We start from the raw sequence: 22,382 nt of genomic DNA, 5'->3' as shown, positions 1-22,382 counted from the left end.
TAATCTCTACGTGTTTGTGGTTTTTCCTGCTTTCTTTTTGCAGTTGACATCCAGTTTCAAAGCCTTGTGATCAGAAAATATGCTTGGTATGGTTTCAATCTTCACTTTTTTGAGGCTATTTTTATGTCCCAATATATATTCTATCCTTGAGAATGTTCCATGTACACTAGAAAAAAAATGTATAGTCTGATGTTTTAGGATGAAGTGCTCTATAAATATCAATTATGTCCATTTCATCTAATGTGTCATTTAGGGCTGCTATTTCATTATTTATTTTCTGTTTGGATGATCTATCCATAGCTTTCAATGATGTGTTTAGGTCCCCTAATATAATTGTGTTTTGGTCAATTTCTCCCTTTAGTTCTGTTAGTAGTTGCTTGATATATTTTGGTGTCCCTGATTGGGGGCATAAATATTGATGACTGTTAAGTTCTCTTTGTTTAGTCCCCTTTATCATTACAAAATGTCTATCTCTGTCTCTTGTTACCATTTTTTTATCCTGAAGTCTGTTTCATCTGATATCAGTATGGCTACCCCTGATTTTCTCCTGGTACCATTTGCTTGGCGTGTCAATTTCCACCATTTCATTTTGAGTCTATGCTTGTCCTGTAGCTGAGATGTGTCTGTTGGAGGCAGCATATGGTTGGGTTAATTTTTGATACAATCTGCTAGTCTGTGTATTTTTATTAGTGAGTTCAGTCCATTTATATTTAGTGTTTCCTATCATTGTATTTTTAGGTTTCTAAAATTATTTATATGTGAGTGTTTCCTGTCATTGTATTTTTAGGTTTCTGGTAAATCTGTGTCTCCATGGTTTCTTTGCCTTTTTTTTGTCTGTTGTTTCTGTGTGGTGGTAGTCTATGATTTTCCCCTCTATTTCTTGTTTTATTATGTTACATATTCCAGTTGTGGATTCTTTTTTTTTTTTTTTTTTTTTTGAGTGGTTACCATTAGATTTATGTAAAAGAAAGTTTGATATTTAGAGTATTCCATTTTCTTCAGCATGCTTACTTACTTCATTCCCATATTCCGGTTCAGGTCTTTACTCTCCCCCTTTTTATATTTTGGTTGCCACAAATTATCCCTATTGATGCTGGTCGAATAGCCTCCTTCAGTACTTCTTATAGTGCAGGTTGTGTCTTAGAAAATTCCCTCAGCTTCTGTATGTCTGAAAGGTCGTTATTCGTCCTTCATATCTAAAGAATATCTTTGCTGGATATATTATATTTGGCTCATAATTTCTCTCTTTCAATAGTTTGAATATTTGATTGCATTCCCTACTGGCTTGTAGAGTGTCTGCTGAAAAATCTGATGATATTCTAATGAGCTTTCCATTGTAGTTTACCGTCTTCTTTTCCCTGGCTGCCTCGAGGATTCTTTCTTTGTCATTGATTTTTGACAACTTCAATACAATGATTCCCAACAGGAGAAGGCCTGTTGGGATTGAGATAATTAGGTGTTCTATTTGCTTCTTGGATTCAAGGATCCAGTTTTTTCCACAAGTTTGGGTAGTTCTCATTGACTATTTGTTTGAATATACTCTCTGTTCCTTTCTTCCTTTCTTCTCCTTCTTGTTTGCCCATTATTCTTGTATTGCTCTTTCTGATGGAGTCAGAAAGTTCTTGTAGCGTTCTTTCATTTCTTTTAAGTCTCAAGTCTCTGTTTTCTTCCATCCATGTCATTTCCAGATTTCTATTTTTGATGTCACTGATTCTTTCCTCCATCTGGTCAACTCTATACCTAAGCTGGCTATTTCATTCTTTTTTTTTTTCTTTCTTTTATTGTGTTCTTAATCTCCAGAAATTCTATTTGGTTCTTTTCTAAAATTTCAATCTCTTTGGTAGAATGTTCATTTTGTTTTCTGATTGTGTTTCTGAGTTCATTAAACTGCCTTTCTATGTTTTTTTGCATCTCTGAATTTTTTAAGAACTGCTATCCTGAATTCTCTGTGACTTATGTCACATATTTCCATATCTTTAAGTTCATTTTCTGGAGACTTTTCACTTTCTTTCTGAGCTCTCTTGTTGCCTTGGTTATTCATGGCAATTAATGATTTATCATTTCTCTTCCTAGACTTCTACACTAGTGGGTTCTGCAGCAGGTTGATAGGAAGAGGTCTTTCTTTTGTTTTCCAGTACATGTTGGTAGAATGTTTTCGTTTGTTTTTCTCTCTGACTACAGCCTTTTATTCTCTCTCACACTGTAATGTTATGCTTTCTCTACACTATTCCAGCTTCTCACACAATAGGGGGTTTCCTTGGAAGGCAAGCTTCTCCTCTGTGAACAGTTCACCCGGGTCATAAGGCACCTCCTCTATTTCAGGATGCTGAGAGCTTTTGAAGTTCCAAAGTTCCTCCTGCACCAGATTCAGAGCCCATGTATTTCAGCAGTTCCGTTTATTCCTGCAGGGATCCACCCAAATATGTGGGGGCAGGGGTGGTGTGGGTTATTAGAGGTGGCCCAGAGAAATTGTGGTGAACACCACCACAGCCAGTCCTGCTTCTACAGCTCCCTCCCCTTTGCCAGAGCTAGTTGGGCTGTGAGTCTGTGTCTGTGGACCACAGTTCTCCAAATTGCAAATATTCTGTTCTTTTGATCTGACACTGCTACTGTTCCTCTTCTAGCACTGGACAGGTTGGAGCGGGGCGAGCTTGGGTAGGGTGGGGAAGGGCCGGCTAGGCTCAGTGCTTAGGGCTTCCCTTCTCTGCTCAGCAGTGAGTGCTTAAACCACTGTTTTCAGTCTTCTTCCCTCAGTCTTTGCTCAGAGGTCTCTGCCGTGAGCATTGGGTTCAGCCATGTTCTACACTGGCCCCTTGGCCCTGTGGGGCATAAGCAAAGCCCTAGCATTCCGAGTTCTTCCCTGTCTCACAGCTGCTGTAGCTCCGGAATGCAGCGAGCTTGAAACACTGAGCTAGGTCTGCGTCCTGCACCCACGCGGCCCCATCTCCACACTTCTCCCTTCTTTCTTGTCCTGCTCACGCAATTTGCCCACCTTTAGGTGATTTCAATAGTGTGCCTTTTAGTCTTGCCTGTCTGCTGTGCAGGGAATGCTTTGTGGATTTATAGTTGTTCAATTTGTTGTAAATTCCAGGGGAGATTTCAAGAGGCTCACCTCACGCCACCATTTTTATCTTTAGTATCTGTTTTATATTCAATTCTTTAAAATACTTTTATGATTAAATATTTTATCTTGAGTTAATTGTAGAGTCACATGCCATTGTAAGAAATAATTCAGAGAGATTCCATTTATACTTTACACATTTTCTCAAATGGTACCATCTTGGAAAACTGTAATACAATACCACATTCAGGAAATTGATATTGATAAAATCAATCACTCATTCAGAGTTTATGTGTGTGTGTGTGATTGTATTTAGTTCTATAGAATTTTATCACATGTGTATGTTCCTATATTCATCAACACAGTCATGATATAGAAGTTTCATGACAAGAATCCTCCTGTTGCCTTTCTATCAAACATGCCAGCATCACTCCTCCTCTACCATGCCCCTAACTTCTGACAACTACTAATCTCTTCTTCATCTCTATTACTTTGTCATTTTAAAAGCATTATATAAACAGAATATTGTAGTACATAACTTTTTTGGTTTGGATATTCTCACTTGGCATAATTCCCTGACAATTATTTCAATTCATTGCATTTTTCAATTGTTTACCTTTTGTTATGTCTGAGTAATATTCAATTCATAAAAATATGTCCTATTTTCAACTCTGAAGTGTGTTAATAATGCAGAACGTTGCAGTCCCGGTGTGTGTGTGTGTGTGTGTGTGTGTGTGTGTGTGTGTATTTCTGTTTTGGAAACAGTATTTATCTCTGTACTTTCTGTGTTAAGCATATTTTATGGCTCAAAAGTGCTTGATAAATGTTAATTAAATAAATAATAAGGAGGAAGAATTTCATTTCTAGTTTGTTTTACTAGTAGGAGTATCATCTACTGCATGCTTATTATAAATTATGGAAATTAATAGTATTGAAATGAATTTTCTACTAATTTTAGAAAATTTCCAATGATAGCAGAATTTCTATTGTCCTTTCAAGAACACACAGCATTTTTCTCCTGAGGTGAGAACATCTGAGATGATGCCATACGGGGCACCTATGGATGAAATTCAGTATCTGAACAGTAGTTTAGGATAGGGGTTGTGAGAACTATGCTTGCAATAATGCAAGTACCTGCTTAAATAGGTTTGTAACAATAGAAAGAAGTATGAATCTGCTTCATAGTAAACACTCAATTCATGGTTGCTCATGGAAGGGTGGCACTTTCAGTAATGTATACTTTTGAAGATCTGAAGAGGAAACAGAAACAGTGAATGTATGAAATAGAAAAGAAGTAAATGGAAGAAGAACTAAGTATGATATTATGATATCAGAGAAGCTATTTCAAACAGGTTTGTAAAGAGAAGAAAATGGTTGATCACATCAATGACAGAAAGAATATGTTAAAATGACTGAAAAATAGTGATCAATTCTGGGGTGATTTGGGGTAGAATAATTTTTGGAACCAACTGGATGAAAAACAGTTTTGTTATAAGAATATTATTGATAGTAAAGAAAGAGAACCAATGTATAAGGTTATTGTATTTATAATGTGATGAGGAAAGAAGAAGAGGCATATAAATTTCAAGGTATATCATGTTCATGGTTAGTGATTAAGGAGAGGGAGTCAATATCAAAGATGGAGACAACATCCCTTTTTTGGTGTGTCATGGCCTTTGCCATTCCATTGCTGTATTTTTACATGTGGTTCTACACATGGGGATCCAGAGTTATTGAACTGACAAATAGATAAACACATCCACAGGAACTGTGTTCTATGTAAACCAGGAACATTCAATGATTTTCAAAAAATATTTAACTGAATAAAATTAAGATACTACTTGATTTTACCTACTTTTTGAGCAATGCAAGTGTCCCTATGTCTAGCACAATCTTCATATATACCTCACCTTTTCACCTTCTTACACAATTGTACTGTGATGTTAAGTAAGAAATTGCCAAAATACCCTTAAGATACACAATTCTCTCTTTAAAAGCTCAAAACTCTTATAGACAGCTCTAGAGCAACTTTGCATAGGTTTTACAAACTGGAGAAAATTGTCTTGTCAAAGATTTCCTACTGGTTTCATTTCTGAAGTTTGTGACATATTTATTCAATGATACAAGACTACATTTTAATTACATTTTAATATTTCCCATAGACAGAAAAGAGAGAGTCTCAGGGAACTTGAGTATCTCTGGAAAATAGAAAAAATAAATAAGTAAGTAAATAAATAAATAAATAAATAAATAAATAGGGACTAACCATTGAAAGAGCAATATTCCAGTACACATTAGGCTCAGATGAAAGATTTTCTAATTGATGAAATGAAAGGATATGTATGTCAAAAACCCATGAATTATGACAAAAATAGACTAAAGATATACAATGTGGTGCTTCTGCTGCCTGAAAACTAAATATTCAAGAGTTGTAAGGCAAAGCTGTCTTCTCAGAATGACATAGAGATGGAGGGATTCAGGAATTAAAAACGGACAGATAAGCTAAGGAAGATATGTTATGAGGAATAGGACTTTCTTATTTTATCAGGAAGAGATAAATAAAATGACTACTAGGTGGCAAATAATCTGCAATATACAATGCTGACTGCTGTGAGGGTAGAAACATAGTAAAGTATATAAGAGGAAATAAACAACCTGATTCCCAGTGACCAATTATATTGTGACTCCTTTTCACAAATTATTCCTTTGCCAGAGAATCCTGGCACATTAGGAAAAATAGGCTATACATTGAAGTTATTAAGGGCTAGATATTAGTAATGTAGGAAGAGCTGGAGGTCAAAATGACAAGAAATTCTAGGGTGGGGAGAAAAAATCACATAATTGATATGGATGAACAGGGAACCCAGTCTTGGTAGGGATACAGAATCCTAAATGTATTTATGGGCCAGACAACTGGAAGGAGTAAAAATAATAAAATAAAATAAAATAAAATAAAATAAAATAAAATAAAATAAAATAAAATAAAATAAAATAAAATAAAATAAAAATAAGAAAAGTTAATTAGGTTAAAAAGAAAGAGGTCAAAGAACAGAAATATCAGAATTCAAGCTGAGGAGTGAAGCTGTCTTGAATTACAACTAGGTCTCAAATTAGCAAAAGCAGAGATTGCTAAAATAAAATGGGGATGGATAGTTTTGCACTTACAAATTAAAGTTCAGAGTACCAACACTGAGCTAGTACTATGAGCAATTAAAATGAACATACATGGTCCTTCCTCATGGAGCTTACAGCCTACTAAGAAAGAACAGTATGTAATATATACAAACAGAGGTTTAAGAAACACAAAGAACAAAGACTACAATAAGTGGGTGGGGAAAACTGAGAGTACTCAAGTGGAAGAGATTTATTCCAAATACCTGGGTTACAGAAAAAGTCATGGACTAGATGATATCTGAGTTAACTTTTTAAAATTTGAATTGTATTTGACAGGTAGAAATAATGCAACAAGCATTTTTAACAGATTGTCAGGTTTTAAGAAGTGCAGTCATAGGCTTCAAAATACAATATAATGCAACATTAACCAAGATAGACCAAATAGTAAGCCATAAAACACACTGAAAATATTTAAAATAAGAAAAATCATAAAATGTCTGCTCTTAGAGCACAGTGGACCTAAAATAAGAATTAATAACAGAAAGATAACTGAAAAACACCCAAATACATGAATATGGAACAACACACTTCTAATAGCACATGGCTTAAACAAGAAATCTCAAAAGAAAATTTTAAAATATTTTGAAGTAAATGAAAATGAAAATACAACTTATCAAAAATTTTGGAATACAGTAAGAGCAGTCCTTAGAGGAAAAATTTATAGCATCAGATGCACATAATAAGAAATGATATAAAATCAATAAGTGAAGTTTCCACTTATGAAATTAGAAAAATAAGGTAAAATTAAATCACAAGTAAAGAAAATGAATAATAAAAATTAAAGCAGAAATCAATAAAATTGAAAACAGGAAATCAATAGAGAAAACTAATCAAAACCTGGGTTCTTTGAAAAGATCAATAAAATTGACAAAACTCTAGCCAGGCTAAGAAAAAAAAAAAGAAAGACAACAAGCTCATAATATTAGGAATAAAGAGAAGACATTGTTCCAAATCTTCACAAATTATTACATCATCATTACAAATCTTATGGACATTAAAAGAATAATAAAGGAATATTATGAACAATTTTATGCCTACATTTGATAGCCTAGATGAAATAGGCCTATTCCTTGAAAGAAAAAATTTACCAAAACACACACAAGCAGATAGAGGAGCTGAATAGGCATATTTCTATTAAAGTAATTGAATCAATAATTAATGAGCTTCCAAAACAGAAAGCACATGGTCCAGCGGGAATGCCACAAAACTTTAAGAAAGACATCATACCAATTCTCTATGATCTCTTTCATTGGATAGAAGCAAAAATAATACTTTCTAAATCATTCTTTGAGACTCTAATGCAAAAATCAGACAAAAGCATTATTAAGAAAAACAAAAATTAGAAATGCAGACCAATATCTCTCATAAACATAGAAGCAAAAATTCTCAACAAAATATTATCAAATTGAATCCACCATTGTATAAACAGAATATACACTACAACCAAGTATGATTTATCTCAGCTATGTAAAGCTAGTTCAACATTAAAATAATTAATTAATGTTATCCATCAAATCAACAACCTAAAGAAGAAAAATCACACGATTATATAAATCTGTGTAGAAAATGCATTTGACAAAATGTAACACTCATTCATGAAAAAAAAAAAAAAACAACACAAGAAACCTCTCAGTAAACTAGGAATAGAGAAGTTCCTCAACTTCATAAAGGATATGTACAAAAAAATTACAACTAACTTTATATTCCGTGGTGAGAAACTGGGAGCTTTCCCACTAAGATCAAGAACAAAGCAAGAATGTCCTTCTCACCACTCATTTTTAACATCATGCTTTAAGTCCTAGCTAAAATGAAAAAGCAAGAAAATAAAATAAAAGATATACAGATTGGGAAAGAAGATACCAAACTGTCTTTGTTTGCAGATGACATGATCATATACATAGAAAATCTGAAAGAATGAACAAAAGAATACTCCTGCAACTAATAGACAATTATAGCTAGGTTGCAGGATACAAGGTTACTATTCAAAGCCAATAACTCCTATATATAAGTAATGAACAAGGAAATTTGAAATTAAAATCACAATAGCACCCAAATAAATGAAATACTTAAGTATAAGAAAATATGTACAAAATCTATATGAGGAAAACTACAAAACTGATGAAGAAAATAAAAGGAGAATTAAATAAATGGAGAGATATTCCATGTTTATAGATAGGAAGACTTGATATTGTGAAGATGTCAGGAGGGTTAGGGTTAGGGTTAGGGTTAGGGTTAGGGTTAAGGTTAGGATTAGGATTAGGGTTAGAGTTAAGTCTTCCCAACTTGATCTATAGATCCAATGCAAACTCATTCAAAATACCAGTAAGTTATTTTGTGATTCTTTGGAGAGGCAAAAGACCCAGAATAGCCAGCACAATATTGAAGGAGAAGAACAAAGCTGGAGGACTAATACTACCCAACTTTAAGACTTACTACAAAACCACAGTAACCAAGACACTGTGGTATTGCAAAGTAACAGATAAATAGATCAATGGAAGAGAATAGATAACCCATCCTAGACTCACATAAACATAGTCAAACAAATCTTTGACAAAGGAGCAAAGGCAATATAATGGAGAAAACAGTCATTTCAACAAATGGTGCTGGGACAGATGGACACACACACACACACGAATCTAGATACAGATCTTACACTTTTCACAAAAATTAACTCAAAATAGATCAAAGACTAAATGTAAAACACAAAACTATAAAACTCCTAGAAGATAACATAGAAGAAAATTTAGATGACCTTGGCAATGGTTTGTTGGATATAAAAGCAAAGACATGATCTATGAAAAAAATAATCAATATGCTGGACTTCATCAAAGTTAAAAACTTTTTCTCTGCCAAAGACAATGTCAAGAGAATGGGAAGAACACCCACAGACTGGGAGAAAATACTTACAGAAGACACGACTGTCAAAGAGCTCTTATGCAAAATATACAAAGAACTCTTAAAATTCAAAAATGAGAAAAAAGCTACCAAAAAGTGAGCTAAAAATCTTACTAGACCAAGGAAGATATACTATGGTAAATAAACATATCAAAAGATGCTCACATCTTCTGTCATCAGGGAAATGTAAATTAAAACAATAATGATATATGCACCTGTTAGGGTGTTGAAAACCCAGAACACTGACAACATCAAATGCTGGTGAGGGAGGATATGGAGCAACAGGAAATCTCATTTATAGCTGGTGGGAAAGAAAAAATAGTACAGCCACTTTGAAAGACTCTTGGTTGTTTAATGCAAAACTAAAAACTCTCTTACCACATAATCCAGCAATCACAGTTTTTGATATTTACCCAAAGGAGTTGAAACGTATGTCCACCCAAACACAGATATTTATAGCACCTTTATTCACAATTGCCAAACTTGAAAGCAAGACATCTTAGAGTAGGTGAATGAATAAATAAAATGTGGTACATCCAGGCAGTAGATTATTCAGTGCTTAAAAGAAATTAATGATCGAGTCATGAAAGGACATGATGGAACAATAAATGCATATCACTAAATGAAAAAAGCCAATCTGAAAAAGCTACATACTTTATGATTCCAACTATGTGATACTATAGAAAAGGCAAAACAATGGAGACAATAAAAAGATCTGTGATTGTCAGAGCTGGGGATAGTGGGGTGTTGCTATTTATGAATAGGCAAAGCAGAGAGAATTATTAGGCAGAGAAAATACTCATTATAATATAATGAGAGTTATATGTTGTCCAAACCTATAGATTGTAGAACACCAAGAGTAAACCCTAATGTAAACTTAGGACTTTGGTTGATAATGATGTGTCAATGTTGGTTCATTAAACGTAAAAAATGTACCACTCTAGTGGGGGTGTTGATAATTGGGGAGGCTGTGCATGTGTGGGGGCAGGAGGTATATAGGACATTCTTCTTAATTTTGCTGTGTACTTAAAACTGCTCTAAAAAAGTTTCTAAATATGTGAGGTATGCTAGAAAAATGTTGCCATGTTTATTTTACATGCAAAGAAGTTGGAGGTCAGAGAGTTACATAACATTAAGTTACTTGTAATAACCATACAGATAATAAACGGAGTGGGATAGAAGGAAATTTTAGGCATATGACTTCATGTGTTATATAATCAACAATGAATCAAAACAATAATTATTGTATTAATCAGAAATATATATGTTATATACTATATATATACCATATATATTATAGATATAATATATATATATATGTGGTATATTGAAGGTTATTTATATATTAGTATAGTGAACAGTGTATTTTTCATACAAAGCTTAAATTTTTATTTTAAATAAATAAACCTAATTTAAAATTCAGCAACATTTGAGAATAATTTTTATTGCCAAGGCAATGACCAAGAATCCCTAGAAAAATGTGAAAGATACTGAACAGAGAGTGGAAAAAGAATCTGTACTCAAAACGTAAGATTATCTAACTCTTTAATTACATAACTTTTTTCAACAAATATGTGTGTGTGTGTGTGTGTGTGTGTGTGTGTGTGTGTGTGTACTAAGTATCATAATTTTTTTGGGGTATCCTCAAGACTGCTAGAAATGTTGAAGTTTAATGTCTTACAATACTAAATAAACGGGTAATGGAGTTTACTGATTTCAGAAAATATATACCACAGTGTGAATGTTTAAATAAAAAAAAAAATATTTCAGTGAAAAACAAGTTGCCATTAATCCCCCCTCAAAATACTCCCCCTTGCTTCAAACAACTTATCCCATCATTCTTGCCACTTTCTGGACCAGTTCTGAAAGTTCTCTTTCATGAGTGTCTTTAGTTGTGCTGTCGTGGCTGCCTCAATTTCCTGAATTGATTCAAAATGTTTATCTTTCATGGTCATTTTGACATTGGGGAAGAGCCAGAAGCCGCATGGTGCCTGATCAAGTTAATGATGTGGATGAGGACACACTGTAATGTTTTTGTTTGACAGAAATTGCTGTACCAGACGCAGTGGTGACATGGAGCCTTTCCATTGTGATCAGAAAATATGGTGAATGCTGCTGCCAAGTGCCATCCAAAGAAAAGGCAGGGGTCTTCAATACGGGAAGTTGCGCGTCAAACCTTAGTAACAGTGTGAAACTGTTTCAACTTGTTCAGTGCAGTGAGTCGGGTGTGAGCTATGGTTGAGAGAAGGTGCATTTTAAAGTGTGCCATAAACCATCCTCCATCGTGACAATGCTCTATGTCACACATCACTTCTGGTATATGGCAATTTCTGTCAAATGAAAACATTATGGTGTGTCGTCATCCACTTTATTCCCCAGATCTGGCACTATGGGACTTATGGCTCTTCTCCAAAGTCAAAACGATTCAGGATATTGAGGCAGCCATGATAGCACAACTAAAGATGCTCACAAAGTAGGACTTCCATAACTTCTTCAGAAAGTGGCAAGAACAATGGGATAAGTGCATTCAAAGCAAGAGGGGATATTTTGAGGGGGATTAATGGCAATGTATCTTTTACTGTAATATTTTTTTATTTAAACATTCACTGTATTGTTCGATTATTTGATACCTTGTACAATCAAATAATATGAAACAATTTTGTTTTTCAATTATCTTCACTCAAAGAATTACATTCTGTAAAGGCTACAAATAAAATAAAAAGCACTGCAGTTCTTATTAAATCCTTAATGAAATAGTAAGTCCATGTGGAGACATTCTCACTAAATGCTCTCAAATACTGCTATCAAGACCGTATATTAATTGAACATTCAAAGGAAATGTATTCATACAGCTTCAGTAAAAGTATTTGGATCCCACCAGTTACCCCATAAATAATTGTTAAATTGCAAAGTATATTATTTTTATTTTCCTTTAGGGGAAATTGAGGCACAAGTGGACTAATTAATCAATACTCTCACTTATTCAATATTAGAGGCAGAACTATGACCCAAGTGGCAATCTCTATGATCAGCCTATTTTGCAAGAAATCTTATGTAAGCAAAGAAACTGTTCAAATAATTCAGTTATAGTCATGAGAGTTTCCATCAAATCAACCTTAAAGTGAAAACAGAATGTAAAAGTGATATATATGAATATATAGTCTAGGTTTATAAAAGGTTAGTCTTCAGAATCATTCCATCTAGGGCCGATGTTACATATATAATATAGATTGTAGATTTGATGTAAGTCTATTAACTGTAATCAGCTAAAACTATCAAACTGCCATGACTCATTTAAAGCAGAAAAAACAAGTATGTCAAGACATGTTTTAATTTGTGGTTCATTAAGTAATGCTTATGATGATCAGAGAATAGAAAGAAGTGTATATTGTTAATCTGAAATTATTTTAATTTAACTCATTTTCCATGGACAGTTGAACTTCTTTCTGGATTTTAAAAGTCCTATTCACTGTTGAATATCAAAATTAAAGCTAAGAAAATTATATAAAGTTGTAATATTCTTTTCATGCTATGCATATTTTTTTCTTTTCACAAATTCCAAAGAACATTATTTCAGAGAGAAACAATAGTTGTACTTCCTGAAGGCTTTTCACGTAGTTTAAGATAAAACAAAAAAAGTGTATTTGAACACTTCCTTGTTATCAGTTGAAAGTGCTTGGTCAAAGATATGAGAGCAAATTTCTCTAAAAATATTAATAATTTGGATGCAGACTATCTTAGAGGAAAAAGTTTAATGTTGAAGTTTAATGCCTAGTTCAGAGATAGGGACTGGTTCTTATGGGAAGAAAGAGCGACACAGGCCTAGTGATGAGACTGAGCCAGACATATGCTCTGTGGGGTATACTTTGTTTGGGGAAATAATAGCATGTCTAATGTCAACAAATATCTAGTTACAAAACTCAGAAGAGGCAGAAAAGTATTTATTTGGAATATGTATATATTTGGAATATATATATATATATATATACATATATATGTATATATATATATATACTTTTTTTACATAGCTTTTGAATACTGAACTACAGAATGTTTCTATTGCATTATAATTGGCTGGAATTTAAATATACTTTGTACATTTTCTAAAGTGTTATACAACAGAGTAATTCTTAAGCATGAGACATTTGGTTACCTTTTATTCATTTTGGGTTTTTGTCTATTCCTGTTCATTAAGCTTATATCTGACCATGCAAGAACTTGATACAGGAAAAAAAAAAAAAAAAAGAAGTCAATCATCAAAGCTTTATGAGCTTCTTTAAATTCTATAGCATTTTGGTAAACAACTTATTTAATTATCTCCAATAACAATAACAAAAGATCATAGGGATATTTAGACTGGCCATTGCATTTTAAGGAAAAAGTTTAATTGCCATTGAAATACACAACATTCATGTAATTTACAGTATGACAATTTAGACCTGAAGAGAAGCTATGATCTCTTTCCCAAACCATCTCTGAGAAGATAAATTAACTGAAATCAAAAGTCGTTTACCAACTGACAAAATGCTAGGTCATGACATCAAGTGAATTTTTTTTATATATGTTTATATTTCTGGGTTTTTAAAATGTGATATTTCAATTATAAATCAGAAGATGCATTAAAATTGTTAAGCGAGGATGATAGCCAAAATAATGGCTGAACTTTTACGTATAATTTCATGATAAACTGAAAAAAGAATCCTAAAATATCTTAGATATTCTTCCATTTACATAATATATATTTTATAACCCAAAGTTTTTCCAAATTTATCTAAATCTTAAGATGCTTTCTAGTAATTCAAAATTATATATTGTCTTAATGTGTCTTTAGTGTTCCATTTAGAAACAGAGATATTAAGTGAAGTAAGCAAATATGAATTTGAAGCTGTATTTGTATTGTATGAACGAAGAGCTTTTCAACAGCTACTATTTCAAGTTGCAAATATATAAATAAGATAATGTTTTGATCTGATTTGTTCTGACATATCTATAGGCAGAATGCTTTTCAAGTCATTGCTGTGGATGGGGTCTGCAGTGGGATTATTCAGTGCCTCTCTGCTGAAGACTGTATTGACTGGCTACAAGCAATAGCAACTAATATTTCAAACCTCACAAAGCACAATGTAAGTAGTGATTCAAGGGATACATGACCATAGAGTTTCTCCCCTTGGTGAATTCCATATACATATGGAAAACTCTGCATCAACTGTTCGGTTTTCATCTAAGAAAATCCATCATGAAAGTTTTCTGGAATACTAATAAAAAGAAAATCACTTTATCCTGAGAGTTTTAGCCCAATTTATCAGTTCCAGAATAGTTACACACATAGGTTTCCATTCAGAAACCTGCTAAACATCTACATTAGTTAAATGAGAATAGATATTTAGCATGTAATCACTAAATACCGGTCTCTATTTCTGCCTCTATTTCTATGTCTAGATCATTTATCTATCTATCATCTATATAAAAGCATTCTGGAATGAATTTCAAAAATATTGCTGATTTTCTTTTAGTGACCTGAGAATTGCAGGTAGAAATTATCAAAGGAGTTGGAAGGAATGGTTAAAAGAGTTAGCATGGACACTGAAGATATTACCTAAGACTACACTGGTATAGGAACAGTCCGAACACGTCATTGTGGGATCTGGTAACTTGCATATAAAAGCCATGTCTATATTACTAGGAATGGCTTCTCTACTTTTTCTCTGTCTTTCTACTTAAACATTTTCTTCTTTCCCCATACCTGTCTCTTTATTATTACTATTTTCTCTATCACTATTGATTGATAACTTAAATTAGTTTAACAAAATATGCAAAATCATAAACCTCACTTCATTGAGTATTAATGCATATTATTTAAAATTATTTGATCTTAATTAATTTAAAAAAATAGATACCACCCATGGCATAATACTGTCCTCTTTCCACAATTGTTCTATGCCATTTTGGAGCATTTAAGAAGTCCTATGGGAAATTCAGAGGTCTGATATATAAATAGTCAATTGAAAGTATATAACTTTTTCACTAACTCATGAGCATATAAAACTCTTCACATAAATGACCCTCCAGACCCAAATATCTTTGCACAGATTTTGCTTTGAAATCTATAAAAGATTGTGATAAATATATATATATATATATTTAAATATATTTAAAATATATATATATTAAAAATATATATATATATATATTTTTTTTTTTTTAAATACGAAGACCATTAGCCATTAAAGACAACAATATCATCATATACAACTATGCTTATTTCTCCTAGTGGATGTTGAAGGGATTTTCTGGGAATGGAATTGATAGGCATGGGATATGTACATGTTCAACATTTGCTGTTAATGCCAAGTGTTTTCCAAATTACTTGTAATTTACCTCCTTATTTTCAGTGACTGACAAATCTTTTCCCAGAGATCACTGGAACAATTCTTACTATCCTATCTTTTTAATTTGGGGCTATTTTGTGTGTGTGGAACTGTGTCTCATTGTGGTATAAAATAAAAAGCAGGTGTATTTTTTTCATGGTGTCTAAATAGGTCCAACTAAACAAAGCCTTACCTGGAACATCACTCAACAACGAGGCCTGGCCTCGGCATGTCTGGCTTGGGCAAGAATTACCTGACAACACCCAATCATTGTTAATATGTTGATATAATACAGGAACAGCAAAAGATGACAGAAGGTTTTCAGATTGACTAAAAATAAATAAAAAGTAAAAAAGCAGCATTTCTCTGAGGATCATTCCTCTCCTCATCCCTTACTCCTTTACATGGGTGTTCCAGGGTTAAAAAAAAGAGAAAAATATCTTGTTAGAGTACTGACTATTTCATTACATGCAATGAATAGAGTGCCCCAAATAAGCTTAGATCTTATATTTATTAGGAAAAAAATTAAAGAACAGAAAGTTAAATTTTAAATCTAATGTGTTTCTCTTTACCTAGATACAAATTTATATCAACCCTAAATCCTAGGAATTCTGTTATAAAAATTGTTTCTTTCAAATGTATGTTCAGTTAGAGTGCTATGACCCCCAAAAGCAAGCTAATGAAAAGTTAACACTATATTAATTAAAAGAAAACACAAAAAACAGCAATGGTGTAGGTATAAATGCCACTGTCCCCTGTAAGCACAAAAAAAGGAAGAACCAAATTTCATTGCGTGTTTTTCATAAGTGTTCAGCATCAAACTTAGGAAAGCACACAATTCTATCTATTGTGTTTTAGCTATATCTAGTATGATGATGTTGCCGTTTTATAAGTTCTTTTTGTTCTTTAACCTTCCTGTGGTTATACTCCAATTGCATGTCCTTTGATCTTGTAATTAGTCTTCATTCAAAAGTACTAATGATTAAAACACACTCTCATATCTGTAGTGCTACATAAATGTTGAAAACTTATTATCCATAGTAATAATATGTAAACATTAGATTGACTTTAGTGATGGTATAATGACTATATTGATATCATTAATACTATTAATATAGAACTAAATATCTCTATATTTGCAAATACTCTGAGGGCATGTAGGCCTTTATAAGTCTGACTCTGAATAATTTACCTGTTACTAATATGTGCAAAAGAAAAATATTGAGACAACTATCTAAGGAAATTCCAATCTAAAGATTAGTGTGCATAAGAATGATTTTGAGAGATTTCTGGTCAAGGTAGCAGAGTAGATAAATGCTGTGCTTGTTTCCTCTCATGACCACATCAAAATTATAACTAAACTATAGAACATTCATCGGGAAACACCTGAAGTCTAACAGAACCGAAGTCCTGCAAATAAAAACATACAGAATAAGCCACTTTGAGACCGGTAGAGGGGCAGAGACATGGAACAGATGGGTCGCACAACCTCGTGTGACCATTAAAAAAATCAGCAGCAATATGTCAGCTTCAGACGTCCCCCACCAGAGGAGTGAGGGGGTCCCAGCCACGCACCAGGCTCCACAGCCCAGGTATCCAGTACCAGGGAGAAAAGACTCCATTACTTCTCGTTCTGACAATCAGCAGAAATGGTGGCTGAGTGAGATGAAGGGTAGCTGCAGTCTCAGGTGTTCCTCTTAAAAAAACCCCACATGGACTTACTCACTGATAGATTTACCCACATGGACTTTCTCACTGATAGATTTACTTGCCTTGAGCTCCAGCACTGGGGCAGCAGTTTGAAATGTTCCAGGGACATACAAGGAGGAACTGAAGTGTCTCATCTCAGGGCAAGTGCTGGAGGGGGAGCTTTGTCCTAGGAGGAGCTGGCAGAAACCATTGTTTGTTGAACCCTGCGCTCCTCTGGCTTGAAGACATAGCAGCTGCCATATCTGAGTCTCCATAAACCTGGCCAACACCTTTCCTTCAACCCTCCCTGGTAATTATAAGACCTCGCTCCACCCAACTTGTGGGCCCACCCAAGCCACTTCCAGTGGCTTTTCCATACAAACAGCCTTCTGTGGATCATGCTGCAGATTTTCCTAAAATCTCTCAAAGGTTCACAAAACCCAAACAAGCTTCATCTGACTTTGGTGTGTTCAGTACTTCTGAATGAGCAGCAGTAAGCTTGACACTAGCGACAGCCAGCCTTGGTTTACAGTTTGATTTCTCAAGGCACCTCCAAGCCCAATGCAAAAGGAGGCCATCTACAGATTGCTTTGTGGCTCATGCCAGGTAGTCCCAGGCAGAGCACAGGCTGCAGCTGATCTTGATCTGCAGCAAGTCTCTTCCCAGGTGGTGCCAGGGTGGCCATCCAGTGGCCAACTTTGGACATAGCCAGAACATCACCCAGGGGTCCAGTACCAAGAAGAGAAGTTCTCACAACATCTGGCAGAGGAAATCAATGAAGACTCTGTCTGCCTGTCCTGGTGAGACAGAAGGCAGCTAGAAATCCAGATGCCCTCTTATAGAGCCCACACACAGACGCACTCGCTTGCAAACACTCATCTGGTCTCCGGTGGAGGGATGGCAACTCGAGAGGACCAGAGATGTGTGGGGAAAGACTAGGTTGTGTGGAGGGCGAGGACTAGAGGGACAGGAGTCATTATTATCATTGTGTGGAGCCTGATACACATGTAGTCTACAGGAGGGCACCATTGTTTTTGTGTTGAGTCTGCCCCCAAAGGGCCAAGCCTGGTACTGCACTGGGTAGAATCTGCAGTGTGCACACCACCTTGGTAATACCCTGGATCCCTGACCCCCACATAGCTGGTGCTGCTTTGCCCAGAACACTCTTAACTGTTGGGTTGCTGGCCCTGCCCTACAGGCTGCAGAAGGTTTTTTGCAGCTATAGACAGCCCACGGTGGTCTGGGAAACATTTGTTGGTGGGTGGTGACCCAAGACCTGCACAGCTCTTGGGGACCTGTGGGTCTGAGGCAGGCAGTGGCTGGCCTTAGACTTCTTGGGACTTTTTTGTGGGGTGGTCATAAGTCTGGCACTTGTTCAGGAGCAGAAACTGCATTGACTTTGTAGAAACCACTGATCACAATATTTAGCTCCCTGTCACCTTGCCCCACTCATCTAAAGTTGCATTGTCAGGGAGCACTCTCAGTGCCTGAGTGGCCAGCCTTGACTCACAAGCCTGTGAAAACGTTTTATAGTAGCAGAAGGCCCGCAACAGCCTGGTGAACTCTTGGAGTTGGATAGTGACCTGAAACCAGCATTGCAGTCACTCTTGGGCAGCTCTCAGGAGTTTGTGAATTCAAAGCAAGTGGTAGCTCACTGTGGTGTTTTCAGGGCACTGTGCAAAGTAGTCATAATTTGGACTCTGGCAAGAACTGAATGTGCATTAACTTTGTGAAAACCACCAGCCATGTCTCATGACTCCCTGGGACTCCACCCTGCTCAGCTAGTGCTGCATCGCTAAAGGCACTCTCAACACCAGGTCAACCAGCCCCACACAAGCACCTCAGGAGGATTTTTCAACAGCTGAGCCTTACAGGGAGCTGACAGGTGGAAATAGGTGTAGGGGCCCCTTGGCCTTTTGATAAGATGCCTCAGGCCCAATATTACTGGCAGCCAGCCACAGTTCACAGCGAGGTCACCCCTACATGCTTCTAGGTCCAACACAGGCAGCAGCCAACAGCATATAGCTTTGTGGCTCCTACCAAGTCGCCATGGGCTGGTAACAGGCAAGGCTGAAATTGGCCTGCACGGGAGCATCTCCCAAGAGTCATCAGAAACAACACACCCAGAGGCCAGCTTCAGACTACACCAGATTACATCCTAGTTAGCCCCACAAGCAGGATACCCAAAGGGATGTCTCAGCAGGCACAAGAGCCCACAGAGGTGAAGCCTCTTCTGGGGGTCATCCCCCACACAGCGGCTCATACACTGTGGGGGTAGATAATCTTCAGTTAGCTAACCTGAGTGTCAATCCCACCAACATACACGCCAAAAGCATTCAAGGCTCACCTATAATAAGAGAACACACACTCCAGAGACACTCCTGGAACCCATTAACAGGCAATCAGGGAGACTGCATCATTGGACGACACTGGACACATACTACATAAGGCCACCCCCAGCACAAAGACTGAGAGACATAGCAGATCTACCTGATACATAGAAACAAACACAGAGAGACAGCCAAAATGAGAAAACAAAGAAACATGTCCCAAATAAAAGAACAGGAAAAACCTCCAGAATAAAGAACTAAATTTAATAAAGGCAAGCAACCTACCAGAGACAGAATTCAAAACACTGGTTTTAAGGATGTTTAAGAAACTTAGTGATAATTTCAATAAAATTATAGCAAGCATAAGGAAGAACATAGAAACCATAAAAAAGAACCAGTCAGAAATAGAGAATACAATAACTGAAATGAAGAATACACTACAAGGAAGCAACAGCAGATTAGATGAAACAGAGGATCACATCAGTGATTTAGAAGACAAGGTAGCAGAAAACACCCATCAGAACAACAAAAGGAAGAAAATTTTTTTTAAAAAATGAGGATAGTTTAAGGACCATGTGAGACAAAACCAAGCATAACAACATTTGCATCATAGGAGTACCAGAAGAAGAGAGGGAGCAAGGGATCAAGAACTTATTTAAAGAAATAATGACCATACACTTCCCTAACCTGGTGAAGGAAATTGACATACAAGTCCAGGAAGTGCAGAGGCCCAAACAAGATGAACCCAAACAGGCCCATACCAAGATGCATCATAATTAAAATGGCAAAGTTTAAATACAAAGAAAGAACCATAAAAGCAGTGATAGAAAGACAACTAGTAACTTATAAAGGAGCTCCCATAAGACTATCAGTTGATTTCCCAACAAAAACTTTGCAGGCCAGAAGGGAATGACAGGAAATATTAAACGTAATGGAAAACAAGGGACTATGACCAAGACTAGTCTACCCAGCAATGCTATCATTTAAAATTGAATGAGAGATAAAGAGCTTGTTGGACAAGAAAAAGCTAAAGGAATTCATTACCACAAAAGAAGTATTCCAGGAAATGTTAAAAGGACTCCTTTAAGCAGAAGAAAGAAGAAAACAAAAAAAAAAACGAAGATAAAAAAATATGAATAATAAAGTGTCAATAACTATGTACCTATCAATAAACACTTTAAATGTAAATGGATTAAATGCTCCAATAAAAAAATATAAGGTAGTTGAATGGATCAGAAAACAAGACCCATGCATATGCTGTCTACAAGCGACCCACCTCAGATTGAAAGACACACACAGACTGAAAGTAAAAGAATGGAGAAAGATATTTCATGCAAATGGAAGTAAGAAAAAAGATGGTGCAGCAATATTTATATTGGACAAAATAAACTTTAAAACAAGGATGCATAGGAAGAATTGACATAGTTAAAATGTCCACATTATCCAAAGAAATATATAGGTTCAATGCAATCCCTATCAAAAATGCAAATGGCGTTTTTCACAGAACTAGAACAAATAATCCTCAAATTTATATGGAACCATTAAAGACCCTGACTAGCCATGGCAATCCTGAGAAAGGAGAACAAAGTTGGAGGTATCATGCTACCTGATATCAAATTAAACTACAAGCCCATAGTAATCAAAACAGCATGGTGTTGCCATAAAAACAGACACATAGATCAATGGAACAAAATAGAGAGCCCAGAAATAAATCTATGTCTATATGGTCATTTAATCTATGACAAAAAAGCAAGAATTTACATCGGAGTGAAGACACTCTATTCAATAAATGGTGCTGGGAAAACTAGAAAGATACATGAAAAAAAATATATAAGATTAAACTGAAAATGGATTAAAGACTTAAATGTAAGACCTGAAAACTAGAATACCCAAAACCTAAAACTCCTAGAAAACAATATATGAAGTAAACTCTCAGACATTACCCTTAGTGATATATTTACTGATATATCTCTTTGAGCAAGGGAAACAAGAGAAAAAAACAGATGGGACTACATCAAACTAAAAAAGTGTTTTTCACAGCAAAGAAAACCATCAACCAAATGAAAAGACACCCCACTTAATGGGAGAAGATATTTGCCAATGATACAGCTGATAAGGGGTGAATATCCAAAATTTGTAAAAAGCTCATGTAACTCAACACCAAAAAAAACAAACAGTCCAATTAAAAAATAGGCAGACGACCTGAATAGACATTTCTCCAAAGAGTACATACAGATTGCCAATAGACATATGAAAAGATGCTCAACATCACTAATCATCAGAGAAATGCAAATAATAACCACAATGAGATATCACCTCACTCCTGTCAGAATGGCTATCATGAATAAATCAACAAACAACAAGTGTTGGTGAGGATGTGAAAAAAAAGGAGGAGCTTTGTGCACTGTTAGTAGGATTACAAATTGGTGCAGCTACAATGGAAAACAGTGCCATGTTTTTTTCAAAAATTAAAACTAGAACTACCTTATGACCTAGCAATTCCACTCCTGGATATTATTCCAAAGAAATCCAAAACACTAATTTTAAAAAAATATATGCACCCTTATGTCTACTACAGAACAATTCATAATAGCCAAGATATGGAAACAATCGAAATGTCCATCAATAGATTATTGGATAAAGAAATTGTGGTATATTGATACAATGGAGTATTGCTCTGCCATAAAAAGAATGAAATCTTACCATTTACAACAACATGGATAGACCTGGAGGATATTATGCTAAGTGAAATAAGTCAGACCGAGATAAATGAACACCATGTAATCTCACTTATATGTGGAATCTAAAGAACAGAATAAATGAGAAAACAAAACAAATAGACACAGAGATACAGGGAAAAAAACT

The 22,382-nt window shown here is 35.2% G+C and overlaps 1 protein-coding gene across 9 annotated transcripts in view; it reads left to right on the top strand.

The window, feature by feature from the left end:
- The window catches only part of SNTG1 (syntrophin gamma 1), an 817,517-nt gene that overhangs the window by 648,823 nt on the left and 146,312 nt on the right, over positions 1 to 22,382 (top strand). For all 9 annotated transcript variants that reach the window (XM_074318426.2, XM_074318425.2, XM_019712572.3 and 6 more), the window contains one exon: positions 14,124 to 14,253. In XM_074318426.2, coding sequence (XP_074174527.1) covers positions 14,124 to 14,253 — 130 coding nt within the window. The remainder of the gene's footprint in view (positions 1 to 14,123; positions 14,254 to 22,382) is intronic.

Source organism: Rhinolophus sinicus, chromosome 7 (assembly GCF_057876585.1).
Source record: "Rhinolophus sinicus isolate RSI-liver-muscle chromosome 7, RSI-T2T, whole genome shotgun sequence".
Classification (NCBI taxonomy): Eukaryota; Metazoa; Chordata; class Mammalia; order Chiroptera; family Rhinolophidae; genus Rhinolophus; species Rhinolophus sinicus.
This window is presented reverse-complemented; position numbering and strand designations above follow the sequence as displayed.